The sequence below is a fragment of the Anopheles arabiensis genome, chromosome 2, assembly GCF_016920715.1.
Source record: "Anopheles arabiensis isolate DONGOLA chromosome 2, AaraD3, whole genome shotgun sequence".
NCBI classification, from domain to species: Eukaryota; Metazoa; Arthropoda; class Insecta; order Diptera; family Culicidae; genus Anopheles; species Anopheles arabiensis.
Genome location: NC_053517.1, coordinates 64,960,863 through 64,976,010, shown reverse-complemented (window position 1 = coordinate 64,976,010; position 15,148 = coordinate 64,960,863). Strand labels below are relative to the sequence as shown.

The 15,148-nt window shown below is 37.1% G+C and overlaps 1 protein-coding gene across 7 annotated transcripts; it reads right to left on the bottom strand.

The window, feature by feature from the left end:
- Nucleotides 1-242: 242 nt before the first annotated feature.
- Nucleotides 243-13,993, bottom strand: LOC120898632 (microtubule-associated protein RP/EB family member 1). 7 transcript variants are annotated; one of them, XM_040304732.1, is made up of 6 exons: nucleotides 13,824-13,993; nucleotides 6,890-7,183; nucleotides 6,189-6,423; nucleotides 2,316-2,535; nucleotides 2,156-2,225; nucleotides 243-2,071 (listed from the first exon to the last, which is right to left on the bottom strand). In XM_040304732.1, the coding sequence occupies exons 2-6, from the start codon at nucleotides 7,154-7,156 to the stop codon at nucleotides 2,021-2,023; spliced, it is 843 nt and encodes a 280-aa protein (XP_040160666.1). In that variant the 5' UTR covers nucleotides 7,157-7,183; nucleotides 13,824-13,993; the 3' UTR covers nucleotides 243-2,020. The 7 variants fall into 7 exon arrangements, with proteins under 7 accessions (XP_040160666.1, XP_040160667.1, XP_040160660.1 ...); XM_040304733.1 differs by having other exon boundaries at nucleotides 2,316-2,526; XM_040304726.1 differs by lacking the exon at nucleotides 6,189-6,423 and adding an exon at nucleotides 5,089-5,335 and having other exon boundaries at nucleotides 13,824-13,990.
- Between the last annotated feature and the right edge of the window lie 1,155 nt (nucleotides 13,994-15,148).

Below are 15,148 nucleotides of genomic sequence, written 5' to 3'. Positions count from 1 at the left end.
TTTTTTTTACCGACCAACACACAAACTAAACACCATCTTCATCCTTACTTGTTTGTTTGTAGCATTTTTCTATTTTCAAATAAAACAAAAAAAGAGAAAAAACAATTTTCTTTTGAGAGCATATTATCAAATGTTACATTACTTGAGGCAAACAATTTCGCGATATTTCAAAACCAAACGGGTTTAGAGAGTTGTAGAGGAAAAGGAAGGAAAAAAGAATGAAAACACATTACACGACTGAGTAACAAAAAGCAAACTCGTTTCTAACGGCCTTATTATGTGAAATGCGGCGCACATTACATAAAAGTGTTCATTGTAATACATTTTTACAGGTGTTTAAATGCGTTCTTCTTCTGTTATGTGCTTTCGACCATGATGATTGATCACGTCCATGTTAACATGTCACATGAGAACACACTTGCAATTCGAACCTTAAACCTTTGCGTACAAAGTAATAAATTATTATTTTCGCATATTACTCGGCACTCGGATCTAGACAAAAATAATCGTTATGTTGCGTTTCGCAGCTCGCCCGTCGTAACACCTGACACTGCACAGTACACAAAACGAAAGTAGTACAACATGCAGTAGTAGTACAACTTTGCCGTGCTTATAAGATGCGCATCCCAGCGACCTGACCTGCTGGTTGATTGTTTGCCTTACGTTTCGTTGCGTTTCTTTGTTAGCAATTGTAACAAGAACTTTTGAGCTATTATACCTATCAAATAGTAATCATGTTCTATTATCATTCGCCACTCCTTTCTTCATTTACCGTTTACAAGGTTTCCAAACAAGCGTCTGGTAAGGATCGTTCATTCATTATACTCTTAAGATTTGTTCAATCAAATTAGTTTGCAAAAGTTGATACATGGGGAAAAATTATTTAGATTCATGTTTTTTTCACATCAATACACCAGCATGAATCAAGTTTTGCCACAGAAAAGTCATACATAGAAAAAAGCACCTATACCACACTATAGTAAATAGTAAAACCGCAAGGATTATTTGCAGAGTCAATTAAGCGACCAACAACTTGATTGAATTACTTCTGAGAAAGAAGCTACATCAGGCTGTTGTGCTTTTGCATAAATATATTCGAATCAGTTTCCTTTTTGGTGCAATTTTCACCATCCTTCATAATGCTGTTACCACTACCTTCCCTGGATACTGCCTGATGCATTAGTGAATTGCAATATCTTTGTATAAATTTACCAGGCTACAATACGAAAAGAGTACGGGATCAAACCGCACCATGGTGCGGACAAATTAAATGAATTACGGTTATTTTCCAATGGTTCCGAAAAGAAATAAATGTTATATATTTTCACGTTTCCATGAAATAAATTGTACATAGGAGCTTCATTCATGTCAAATTGAGTTAGTCAAATAGAAACGCGACATAAAAAAATACCTTCTCGAATAGTGCCAACGCGGGTAAAGGATTTAAAGATACAGTACAAAATACAGGCATAAACCGGCGCAATCCGGCCAAACAAAAGATTGACGAGAGAAAAGCATCATGTACGAAACGCAGTTAGACTTTTTTACGCAGTTCAATCCGTTAATTATTCGATCTCTCAAATCATACTTACGCTCTTAGCGCGATATTTAAATATTTGTTGCCTCCAGCAACCGACTCATTATTTGCAAAGCAGGGTAAGTGGATAGATTTAATAATTTACCATCATTACGTTCTTTTTTCTTTTCTTTTTTTTTCTTCATGAAGCTTGTAGAAATCCTGTGGTTTTAACGCAAACCCTCACTTATGTAGCGTATTTCTTTGCCATCCTTGGAATACCTTTGGGATGCACAGTACGGCATACACTGCACTGTTCTTCTATTGGGTTACTTTCATTTTTTCCTTCTTATTTTTGTTTATGCTCTGATTTCATCTCTACATTTCGTTTCATTAGTATGGTTACTTGGAGCAGATGATGTACACATCCAAATCGATCATCTTTATCTCGCCCAGCAGGAGCAGTACGATTCGATCAGCATCAGCAACACTTTACGACGCACCTTAATATTCCTCTTCTTCTGGCGGTATTTCATCTGGTGGCGCGAAACCGTCCTGTAATTAATAAAATCAAAATTCATGACCCTCTGCAATACACTCCCCGCAAATGGTACTGTTCCTGTTCATTCGAAAACATACCTCAGTGGCATAAAGAATCTCTAGAATCTTTTGAACGAAAGGACTCTGGCTTTGTTCATCATCTTGGCAGCTAAAAGAAGAACAACAAAAACATGAAAATTAATCGGTAATGATGGCAAATAGCACAATGTTTAAATTATCAACTGTAGTGGAAACTTACAGAATTTCAATATCCCTCAGTTTACTGAAATAGAAATCACGTTCTTTTTCCAGTCCTTCGAAGTTTAATCGCATATCACTGATTTGTGAGTTCAGTTCCTCGATCTGCTGATTCGTCACGCTATTCTGGGAGGACGATTTGCTCGTATTTACGTTAACGCCACCTCCAATACGGCTAGGCGGACTCTGCACCATCTGTCGGGTGGGTGCAACTTTGGACACTGGATAACGTTAGATATGTTTGCGTGTATTTGCAGAGGTGGGATAATGGTTAGCATGATGTGGGTGGGCCAGATTTACGTTTGTAGGATAGTGGTGTGTCAAAGGTGCGTTTTTTTTGGTACACATGCAGGATATAACGTTAATTTGAAACCACATTATTAGGGATACATACGCAACCACGGAATGGGAACGTTACGCATTGGGTTCAGAAAGGACAACACAGGATGTTTGTTACGTGTCATGTGCCAATGCGTCGTTAGTGCATTGGATCAGGAAAATGATAAGATATAAGATAAGAAGCAGAAATAAAATAGAAAGAGAAGAAAAAATACGGTCAATAATTGCGCTACAATACAAAAAAAAAAAAGTTTAAAGGTTTTTTTCATTTCCCACAAAACTACTCTACTCCAATATGCAATGTGAAACAACAAACTAACTAAAACGTTTTCGTAGTGTAACGAAAAATCCAGATCATTGCTGTTTTTGATTCAGTTGTTTCAGCTAGCATTTTTACATGCTCTGCTAGAGAATATGTTACCACGGAATAATGAGAGAGAGGGGTAATTAATTTTACTTGTAGGACTATTGTAATAAAGCTTAGAGGATTGAAATGTGTAGTACAGTTATGGTATATAGCAGGGGCCTCCAAACTTTTCAGCTCGCGGGCCGCATTGCTTCAAAAATCACTATGTTGAGGGCCATTTGATGTTACCTATAATTGATGAGTGAACGTTAAATCTCATTTTTATAACAAAATACTAACGATACTTGAACAGATTCGTGTTACTAAAGCTTGATTTTTGTCTAAGAAATATAAAAAAAATACAATTTCTTTTGAAAAAGTCAAAATAACCTAATATTTATTCTAAATCTGGCAAAGTCATCGGGGCCGTATTTTAAGCTCTTGAGGGCCGCATGCGGCCCGCGGGCCGTAGTTTGGAGACCCCTGGTATATAGCATAGAATTAACCAAAGATACAAAGCTATTCACACATATTGCTTCGCTATTAGTTATCAATTAGCACTTTATACATGTCACTCCAAATCAGTTTATTTTTCACCTAACTATGCTATGATACGAATCCACTTCTCCAATGTTTGTACAAAGCAATGTAATGAATTCATAATTACATTGTGTATGCTACAGAGTAAAGGCAAGCAACAAACATATTTTCATTTTTCATTAGTAAAAAATAGAGTTTGAAAAAGAAAACCAGGAAATCAGATAAATTAAAAAGACTGACAATTTGCAGAAAATGACTGCATATATGCGACTATGCTGGTTCATAATTGTTAGTGTTCCTTTGTTACGTTAACTATCATCGACGAAAGAGTGGAAATGCCAAAAAACACAATTAACTATTAAATAGATGTATCATATCTATGGAAAACCCACCCGTGGTTATGTTCAAAAAAATCCACTACGGTCATAAAATTGTATATACAAAAGTTCTATTTAAGATTGTGAATACTGGATATCCCCTAGAGACGCTATTAAAGCGGACCGCAAAAAGTCTAAGTTAGCATCTTATTTTCGTGTAAGTTTGCTTCATGTTGGTAGTTTTAATCACTGATATATTATTTGATATGATTCTGAATGAACCTAACAACATTACTTAGTTTTATGCACGATTTTTTAAATATTCAACATAACGGGTGCCTTTGCATTTGACAATTAGACAATTGTACAATCAATGAAATTTGCTCTAAATTGTGATATTTTCTAATCCGCGTGTCTCCAAATATGCGTTTCTTGGGGACTACCTGTAGTTTAATTACTGTACAAAAACACATATATAAATGAAGATTCTGTTAAACAAAAAATATAACAACGAGACGATTAATGAAACAACAGAAAGCCATTTTTTCTACATTCTGATGATACATCTACAGCAGTCAATCCGGTGATATAATATTGCGTTTCCCGTTGCTCAAATTCAGTACACCTGAATGAGGACCCCATGGTCATATAGAACACGTATCGCCAAAGACGCAACAGATTGTCAGCTGATATCACCATAGGTCTAATAGTAACAATTATCGTAAAGTTTTCTACATACGTTTAATTTTTAACATATGTTAATGTGCTTCTTAATGCCAGGAATATTATGAATTAGATAAAAATAAAATATTGTCAAGTTTGCTGCACATAAGGCGATAGCAGTAATGGTAGTTCGTTCAGTTGCATTACTCTACTTCATCATTGACCAAAAAAATCCATTAAGATTGCATTGAATTATTGAAAAGCAAAAAATCAGATAAGCCCAACGAGGCATGTTAGGACATTGAAGGACGATGCTCATCATACAACAAGAATAGCCATCGTAGTTTGGATTAATGTAATAGTGATAGAACGTGAGTTCAAGTGAAGAAGTTGTTAAAGACGAGTGAAGTTTGCATTAGCGTCAACAGATACAGATATTTATATTAGTATTTGTATCCTAAGGTCCAAATGAAAAATGGGAGTAAATTATTGGAATTGGGGGCGATGCTAGGACATTATTCTTTTAATCATATGCATTAATGGATATAAGTAATGGAAAGGCAACATACTCGGTTTGATTCTATCACGTGGTGCGGTGGTGCCGATTGCCATTTTACGGGGTGGAGCTACGGCTGATACACCGTTACCTTTCGGTGCACCCGCACCCGAACCCATTCCCATCGGTAGGTTATCGCGCGCTAATAAAGCATCATACTCTCTACCATCATAGTTTGCGTCGAAGAACTTTTTGAACCATTGTAAAAATTCAAAGTTATCTTGGAAGCGACCCTTAATTAGTTTATCGATTGGAATTATCTAAAAATGAAGAAAGAAAAGAAATTAAATTAAGTAGGGTGAGAAATTATCATAAATTATTAACCTGTCACCATGACAAAAACGAGTTGTAAATTGAAGCGAAAATATAAGCAGAAGCGAAAATTCGAGAGGAACTTATAACCCATTAATCTTTATCCCATCTTTACACTTTGCGTTGACAATCCCCAGCATAGCATGTACAGACAGGCGCCCACAGCAATACTGACATTTTTTTTTAATGTCAGATTATGTACCAACGTCTTACACATTTCGAAAAATCGTACTTAGTAAACAGATTTATAAACCACTCATAATAATGTAATTTAAATCTTTGCCTTTGTAACATGTTTGCAATGTACACTTAGTAAAAGCGTTTTACAACTAATTCTCATTTTCTCTTTCTCTCTCATTTATGGTGTGTCGATGAATCAATTCCGAAACGTAAACGAATACAATTTGTCTAGAGTATTTTGGATTTACACACATTGTATGTATATACATGTATATGTCGTTATAAAAAATGTATATTCGTTCAATTTTAGGCATGATTTAAAAAATAGGTGCAGTGCAATCACTAGTTGTTTGCACTGTTGAGTCCTGCTTCTTCACAGATACAAACAGACAGTAAGGAATGCAACTAAGTCAGAAACACAACAAAATAACCGACCAGAACTAATGATCGAAAACGAATGAACAACATTTGGAGCAGAGAAGTTTTAATTTATGGGAAAAGAAGGAACAAGAAAGGAGCAACTGGTAGTCAAAAGACTATTGTGTTTGGGACAATTTTTGTTCACTGAGAGGATTTTCATGAACCAAAAACATGGTTTTGCTCGTATTCTATCTACTGTACCGATCGACCCGCGGGTGGCGGAAGCTGCTGGTCGGCTGTGAATTCGGGTTGTCGGTAGTTCACCTACACCCAACTCGTTCTGTATCGCTCCCTGGCCGAGCATAATGCCACTGCGGGCTTCCAGCGCATCGTATTCTCGGCCGTCGTAGTTTGCGTCGAAGAATTTTTTAAACCACTGTAAAAACTCGAAATTATCCTGAAAACGACCCTTGATCAGCTTGTCCACCGGGATGACCTAGTTTGCAACAAAGGAAGGGAAATGTGGAAAGGATGGAAAAGATGAGAGAAAGATAGAGATGCCTAAAGATTCGTTCTGTCACATAATTGTTGTTCGATTGTCTTCGATATTCGCTTCGCGATTTTAAAAATTTGCCCCCCAGAACAATCGTTTCCCAAGTTTTCACAAAACTTAATAATGATTTCAATGTCCGCTTCTGTTCTGCATTTTTTGCGTGCTATTACACATCAGCGTGTATAACGTAGTCGACGGCAAGTCGATCAAGGCGAAATTCGAACTTCTCGCGCATGGTATGCTAAAACCCACACTCATAACTATAACTCATTCCTAATATTGGCAGTACGATGTGCTGAGCTGTGAAACAATCGGCTAACAAACTAGAAACCGCTAAAACCAAAGTTTTATCCGCATAATTACGGAATTTAGAAGTATATATGGATCACAATGCTTCCTCCGATCATACCTTATCGACGTTCATCTTCTTGAAAGCAGCCTGCAGGATTTTGAAGTTCTGGATGTACTCGTGCTCGAGGTTAGTGCGAAACTTTACACGCTTCATTGGTACGGAACCCGGGAATAGCATGTCCATGTATTGGCAATACGCAGCTCCGGTGCATAGTTCCTCGATCTTGGTGAATTGCGATCGCAGACAATCGTTTACCCACGAAAGCATATCATGCCTCGAGAGATTGTCTGTCGTCACGTTCGTCGAATAAACGTTAACGGCCATGTTTAACACCGACTATTTTGTACGATTCTGAAATTAAAAAATGGAATAAATTGGGTCTTATGAAACACTCTTTTGTGTGAACAAATAGTTACGTAACTAAAATATTATTCTATTTGAATCTTATAATAATGAACAGTCTGGAATTAAGTTTTCCTATCTTTAGATTGTTGCTTCATTGGAAAAATCTAATACTGATCGAACCAGTGGTATCGTTTTTGTGTTTTTTTTTTTGTTGTTGTGCCATTAAATAAGATCACCGTTCCGCATATCTTTGTGCGCAACATGGCATGGCACAGACGCGCACTGTTACACGTGGGCCGTAAGGTAGTACGAAAGTAATCATCTATAGCGAGCAATGAACCCAAAACAGTTGCATGTCTCGCATGAATTGCACAGCGCAAAACGTTTGATAGAACATTCTACTTTTGCTCTTGACATTTTTAGTGCAATGCAAAGCTAAAACTAAAGGAATGCGTCTCATGCTCGTGGCGTCCATCCAACCGTATCGAATCTCGAATTTAGAACGTATTTCACCAATCAACGTAAAGTCTCGTTGCAACCAAATTATTTAGCTTCATTTAGCATTGCGTTTTTACCAACCATTCAAAACACTTTTTACTTTAATGTATAATTAATGAAAGTGGTACTTAAATCATAGTTTAATAATACAAGCATGATTTTCTTAAAAAAAATAAAATCATAATATGCAAATATAGTAATTTTCAGTTTGCCTTATCCAACTGAGAAGTGTAAAATATTTTACACGTATTATGCAAATATTAGTATACAACAGATTGGTTAATATAAAACATAGTTTTGTTGTGAGCAGCAACAGGTCAAAGCGGATGTGGGCCTTCCATAAGCGCAAATTCAATCAATCGGCCGTCACAAAAAAACGATATTCATTCAAATGAACACATCCACCTTCGCGTTTATCTCTAAAGGAGCATGGGGCGTTTTTTAACAAGACAGTAATCCGGTTTTCTTTAGAGAAGCGATAGTCTTCGAGAAAGGAAAAAAAAAGATGCTTAACACCCGTCCGCGTGACGCGTAGTGCAGGTGGAGTGTGAATCCGAATAAAATATTTGGGATAAATATTCACGACTGCGGAGGTTGACTGCCGCCACAGACAGCCAACCAACCAAGACAGCATCGTTTGGGTTCCAAACTTTACTTTTCAAATCTCTCTTCTTCGAGCATTTTTCTTTTGTTGTGTGGTCAATTGTCATCGATACGTAAATACTTTGCTTTCTCTTACATGTTTAGAACATTGCAAATTTATTACCGTTTTTTCGCTTTTTGCTATACTATCAAATTTCTAAAATTTATCTTCTATTTGGCGTAACGTGCAATGCGGAAATACCGGCCTGTATCATTAGAGGCTTAATCAGTGTCACACACAGCCGAATAGTCAGTCAATCCTTGCTACGGAGGAACGGTCCTTTCTATACTTGAACTCATGGACGGGCATGTTATTGAGTCGTACAAATTGACGACTTTACCACGGGACCGCCGTCCTTTTCTAAAAGGTACATTCACTATAAAACAAAACAGTAATGTACATATGACAACGATTTTAAGCACACAATTGATGATTAACATTTTATTAACGAGGCAGGCAATAGACCGAACCAAAAAGAGCAAATTATTTTCCACCTAAATTTACCATCCATTTGAACAGGGTATGGGAAATGCAATCAAACAAATGTCCCATGACATAGATGCGCTCATATCAGGACGGAAATGGCAAACACTCCTACGTCTGCTTTAGAATGTAGGTAGACCGCTCCCCTTTTGAATCGTTTGTTAACTACACGCGTTGGCCTTGGTACAAAGACTAAAAATTTATAGCACGTGTGTTTGCAAACGGTCCTTGCTAAAAACAATTAAATAGAATCAACAAATTTTACTTATATACAAAGCTATACAAATAAGCTGTTATTCTTTATATAAATGTATGCAACGGTAAGGCAGGGCTGTACGTTGCAACACATATGTATACCTCCTCCACTTTCATCCCTTGCTCGAATCTATGGAGCGTGATGGTGCATTAAGCCAAGCCCAACAGGAAACCAATCTGTGTCGGCTACAATATTGAGTCATATGATTTTGAATGGTTGATGCATCCGCCCAATACGCTACCTACACAATCGCTGCCATATGTGTAGTCTATGTCACTTTTTAACTCCCAATAAAACATACGCATTTCTTGCTAGAAACAGCGTTAAACATGTATCAATTATATATTTTTGCCGCACATTACCGCACACTTAAAAAAATAGCCGCAAGATGTTAATTGTACGATGAAATTATTAAGCCCATATAGTGTGTAATTATGCAATTATAAGCAGTTGAAGATGGTTGCCACCATCGCAAGTGAGAGCAAACGAAACAATCGCTTACAGAGTAAAGAATGCTTTGACGCCTCTTTAATTTACAACGCCTGTCTGATGATGCACCATAATCACCTGCACTGTTTTGCTCTACTGTTTTGGTTGACCCGCTCTACATTAACATGAATTAACTTCTAAGCACACATCACAAACAATCACACTTGCATTAATCTAAGCTTCACTCAGATTATGGAAACAGAACAACAGAAAAGAGCATATATAATAGATATAGAAATTAAAAACTCAGCAAAAAATTAAAATATAAGCTAAAACTTACTCCATTTAGTTTAATACAAATGAATAAAATACAAAGTGGTAAAGATCAAAATGAACGGTTAACCAATAAAAAAAAATTGGATTAAATTTTCAATTAAAAGGCATTCATTAAAAACAAAAACTTTCATTCCAATAATATATATACTCTGACTGGCGCGAAAGTGATTGATTTCACTTTTATAACACAGTACGTAGGATGCTTTTTACTCTGACAAAGATAATTAAAACTCAACGGGTGCTGTTTGCTTCGCTTTGCTTTGCTTTACTTGCTAAATTTTATGCGATTTCTACTCGTGTGGCTTATTTATGCGTTCGTTTTTTGAAATTAAACTTTCCATTTGCGCAACACTTTTACAATACCACACGGTATCAACATCCTTATCATTTTGTTCGTTAAATTTCATGATTCATCTGATAAAGGGCAAATTCCTCAAATGCATTCCGACAACATCAACGTAACTCGAACATTAGCACCATAAAGCCTAATAAAATTGTGTTGTTCGGGAAGTTTAGTTTAATTAAAAAAAATATTATTAGATTTAACCATTATTCAGCCTTTGCTGACAAATGTGATTGTAGTAGGGAACTGCACAATACCTATGGCAAGATAGAGAAAAAAAACATTGAAGAAACGCAAAATCCACTAAAATGCATGGTTACCAGCCCCAAGACATTACGCGAAGAAGACTGTCGGTCGGTCGCGAATGCGTCCCCTCCCAACCTTCCACCAACATCGATTTTCAAAATAGCGGCACATTCGCATACCGTTCTTTTGCCCATACTGCTCTGCATCACACTAACGGTGGCAGGGTAGGTATACCCATATTGTCTATCATCCGCACCGAAACCAAATGCGGCAACTAGCATGAGAGCCGGTATACCACCGTACGTGGGGATAGGTGGATAACAAAAAACCCGGCCAGAGAGATATTTGGATGTAACGAAGTGTTTGGGCTTCTAGTTTTTCTGATCTAAAATTAAACCGAATCATTACTGCTCACCACAAAATCTCTCACCAATGCTTTCCCATTACCCGATCTGGAGAAGCAGATATCCCGTTCTATTTGGATAATTAAGGCACACATGTGAGGTGGTACCCATACCAATCGCCTCGAAGCGCACTTGAAGCTATAATGATGCAAGTGAGTGAGTGAGTTTGAGACAGAAAGAGAGACAGAGACAGAGAGAAAATGTTTTCAACGTACAGCATAATATTAATTAGTTGCTATACTTTCAAGTAAATGTATAACCGAATACAACATAAAAGTACACGTTACGACGGAATATGGCGCACATTGATTTTGTACTGGGAATTGGCAAACATGGTAAAGGTAAAGGCTCTAAGTGTGCCCTACCCAAACTTTTTCTCTTCGTATCCGGCGACTATCCCTGATATGGGTGTCAATTCCGGTCAATGTTTCCGTTACTTTGAGTGGAATTTAAATGAGTTGCTATCAACAATTGAAAAAAAGTGGAACGAATTATAATATAATACAAAACAATAGCATTGCGATGTGTTTCATATCGTCATGATGAAACACAAGTAGATAATTTAACAAATATTTTATGAAATAAGGTGATGGTAAACAAGGTATGCATTTAGTATTTAGATCCTTTTAATAAAATAATGGTGTAAGTTAAAAAAACAACTACAATTTAATCTGTTGAAAGAATCCATAGCAATTCTGGGCTTGAATTTGATCACCATTTGATTTCTGATTCAGTCTGCTGTACTAGTCTATACTATCTTACATTCTCATTCTACTGAAATCGGCCGCCTATCCTTCAATTCAAATTGCCTTTCTTTCCCTTCAGTCTGCAAACCCAATCGCGAATGTTTTCGATACGCTTTTTTACAACATTCCTCCATCAGTTTCAATTTCAGCATGTCCATTCTAATACAGATAGAACAGCATGTACATGTGTAGATTTCTTCTGCTCTTTTTTACCGTTCAAATGTACCGAAATTTGATTTATTTTCAATTAAAATTGATTCGTAACCTTGGAACATTTTTTTTTTTCGAAAACAAGAATGTCCATCAAAATTTTTGATTGCGTTTTTTATTTTACTGGAATAGGCGTAATTTAAAAAGTTCGAAATGGCTATTGTTAGTCTGTGAGGAAGGTAACACATAATATGAAACTATTGAAATAGTACATAAATTATTATTTTTTTAATGTTTGAAGCGTCGTAGCACTGCATAATCATAAAAATAATATATAAATATATGAACGGAGTCTAGTTTAAAAAAATAAAATTTAGAATGTTTTTTAATGCATCTTGAAGAGCAAAGAACAAAACCGTTGAAAAAAATACAACAACAAAGAATACAAAAAAAGAAACAATATAAAATGTTATGTACAATGCATACAACAAAATATATAGCATATTATAAATGATTCAATTTATAATTTCAGCTTTAAACAATCTAAAACAAAGCACAAGTTGCTTCCAACGTTCAAATAATATGCAGAAACCAACATTATACACCAGAGCATACGATTGTCTCGTGGAAGCATACATGGTTAGGAAAAATACATAAATATACGAGGACTGGCTGCGGTCTACACAAACACATCTTAGCGCACGCAACATGCTTCTACAGCAGCACCACCACATCCACACATGGATGCGGAACATGCATCAACGCTTGCTATGGTTGTGTGTTGCCATCTTACGCCCCAAACCCGACAAAATGCCGATGATGAATCATACGTAGCAGAAGGCTCATGCAATCAATCCCGGGCGGGGAAAGCGCACCAAACTCAATCTCATCGGCATTCGGTAGAAACTTTTTACAATTATTATTCCTTTGCCATTTCGATGACAGAGTTAGCTGTGTCATTTCGATAAAACGAACCATCTAGAAATGCAAGAAGAAGCTTCCATATTCACGTCTACGTATGTAAACCACATGTTTCTCGATTACCGATTTGCACTACACGAAAAATTTCGAATGCCGTCTACACTGCTGAAATTTTAGCTAATCTGTCTGAAAACATCACACACAGAAAATATTGTAACCTGCTTTGAATCGATAGAAAGTAGATATCGCATTGAAACTTTCACCTGGTGTTTTTTTGTCTATCTCTACTAACACTATCGTCTTTACGGGGACAACGGGGAAAAAGGTGCAGTTCCGGAACCAGAGAATGTCTTACGTACGCAAATAGCAGTGAATATTCCGTCACCACAATTATAGCAAGACAGGGAGTGCGTTATTCTTTCTCTTTGCGCTGATTTTTTCAATCGACAATTTTTTTCAATTCTGTTCTATACACGCAACACACGAAAGGCGAAATGTTCTTTGAAACACTACCAAGAAAGAACAAACCCTACCCGCAGCCGGATGTACAAAAACGCTCGATAGGGAACCAAGGAACGATAGTGTTCGTTCGTAGAAAACTGCAACCCGTTCTCGTCTATACCACACTTTTCACAACTCAACTTTAAGATTCCTCTTTTCCGGCGCAGAAGGTACCTTTTTGCTGTTCTCGTCTCTGCCGTGCTTTCTTTTGATTCCCTTTTCACACCAATTACTCACAAACACACACAACGTACACACGATCCGCTCTTTTCATATACGCGTGGCGTTTACTCACACGCACCTACGAGCGCCCTGACAATGGCCAAAACTGAAGCTGGAAAGATGCACAAAAAACGGACGGCGTACAGCTTTTACTTCAACTAACACGCGCACACACACACACACACACGCGCGCACACATATACACGACCATATATCGCGGATATGGAGCGACCTACAGCTAGTAACATTTGATTTTTTATGCAAATTAGCAAAATGCGATATTTCCTTCATCTCAAAGATACAAAAGTATGTACGGGCGTAAGCTTCGGAATGTGTTGAGGAAAGCGCTATATTCAACTAAAGCTTAGCAGAACCGCATGTCTACATGCCAAATGTACAAGTAACTTCATACATTCCGCCGTAGTCTGTGTATTAAGGAATAATATAGAAGTAAAAAATCAAACAAACCCAACAAAGTATTTTCCACCGGCAACTTGAAACGCAGTTCAATATTCCTTCACTCGGCTAACTAGCTCGATTACTGTGCAAAAACGACCGGATTCCACGGCAAGGCTTGCTGAGCGACTGTAACCCGTACGAAACAAGAAACAATTGGTTTTTGAAAACCGTCTTCGTCACTTTCTGTCACACGCAGCGCATTTGACAGTTCGCTGTTGTTGAGGGTGCTTTTACACTAGCAGAACCGAAACATCAACTTTGGCCCGAAGTAAGGCCGCTGCCAGACGCACCGAAAAAAGCACCGTTATGAAAAATATTGACAACCGGAAAATAACGCTTGGCCCGTGGCAGGTTGCACGCAAGTCTTAAAACTGCAGGCAAAATGAGGAAAAAAAAATCGTCAGGATGGGAGCACGGATTACATAAACACATTTTATAATGTTAAATCATTAAAATTTTAAACCTGTTTCATTTTATCGTTCTCTATATCCCGATCGGGGCGTGATTTTCAGCACTTTTGCATGCAATTTTAATACTTGCGTCCAGCCTGAGTATTAAGATTCCTTTTGCCGAAATCTCCATCCATCATCGTTACCATAATCAGAGCTAAGGACCCATCTGTAGTCTATCTAGGCACCTTGGCGTGCTGAAGAAAACACCTTAAAGGATAATTTTGACAACCGAGAAATAACGCTCGTTATTGTAAACGAAAATCAACCGATTTCTGTTTCCCTCAATTTTGATGAGAATAATTGGAAAACTTAGGTGATATTTGTATTAAACTGTTAGTTTGCAGTGCAGAATCAAACTAACAGCAATTTAGTGGAAAGAAAAAAGAACCGTTACAATGCGTTATATTTCAGCTGTCTTTTTTCTTCGATCCGGTGAATTTTCGGTGTGTCGACAGCGCCCATAGCGACAATCGCATTCGTAACTCAAGCGCCATAAATGCTCTCAACGACTCCTAAATAAGGTTAAAATTACTTATCATTCAAACAGAAGAGGAAAATTTCGCTCTCTCTCGACAAAAAGTAGCTCAATTTTTTGAAACAGAGCTACTTGTCTCGCGCGATGTTTCCGCTTCATCTGAAACAGTCGAACGGGCTAAGTTACTGCCAAATTCAAAAAAATAAATTTGAACTCTTTTCAATATAATTTTACACGTTATCACACAAAACAGAAGTAGGTTGACTTGGTGAACTGAGCTACTTTCATATATGTGGAATAAATTTTAATGTGGAATAAATTTTAAGTAATCGAAAGCTCATAATTCATCGAAAACGTAGAAACGCCGGCATCATTGAAATTGAAGCTAGTATAAGAGCATTATTGAT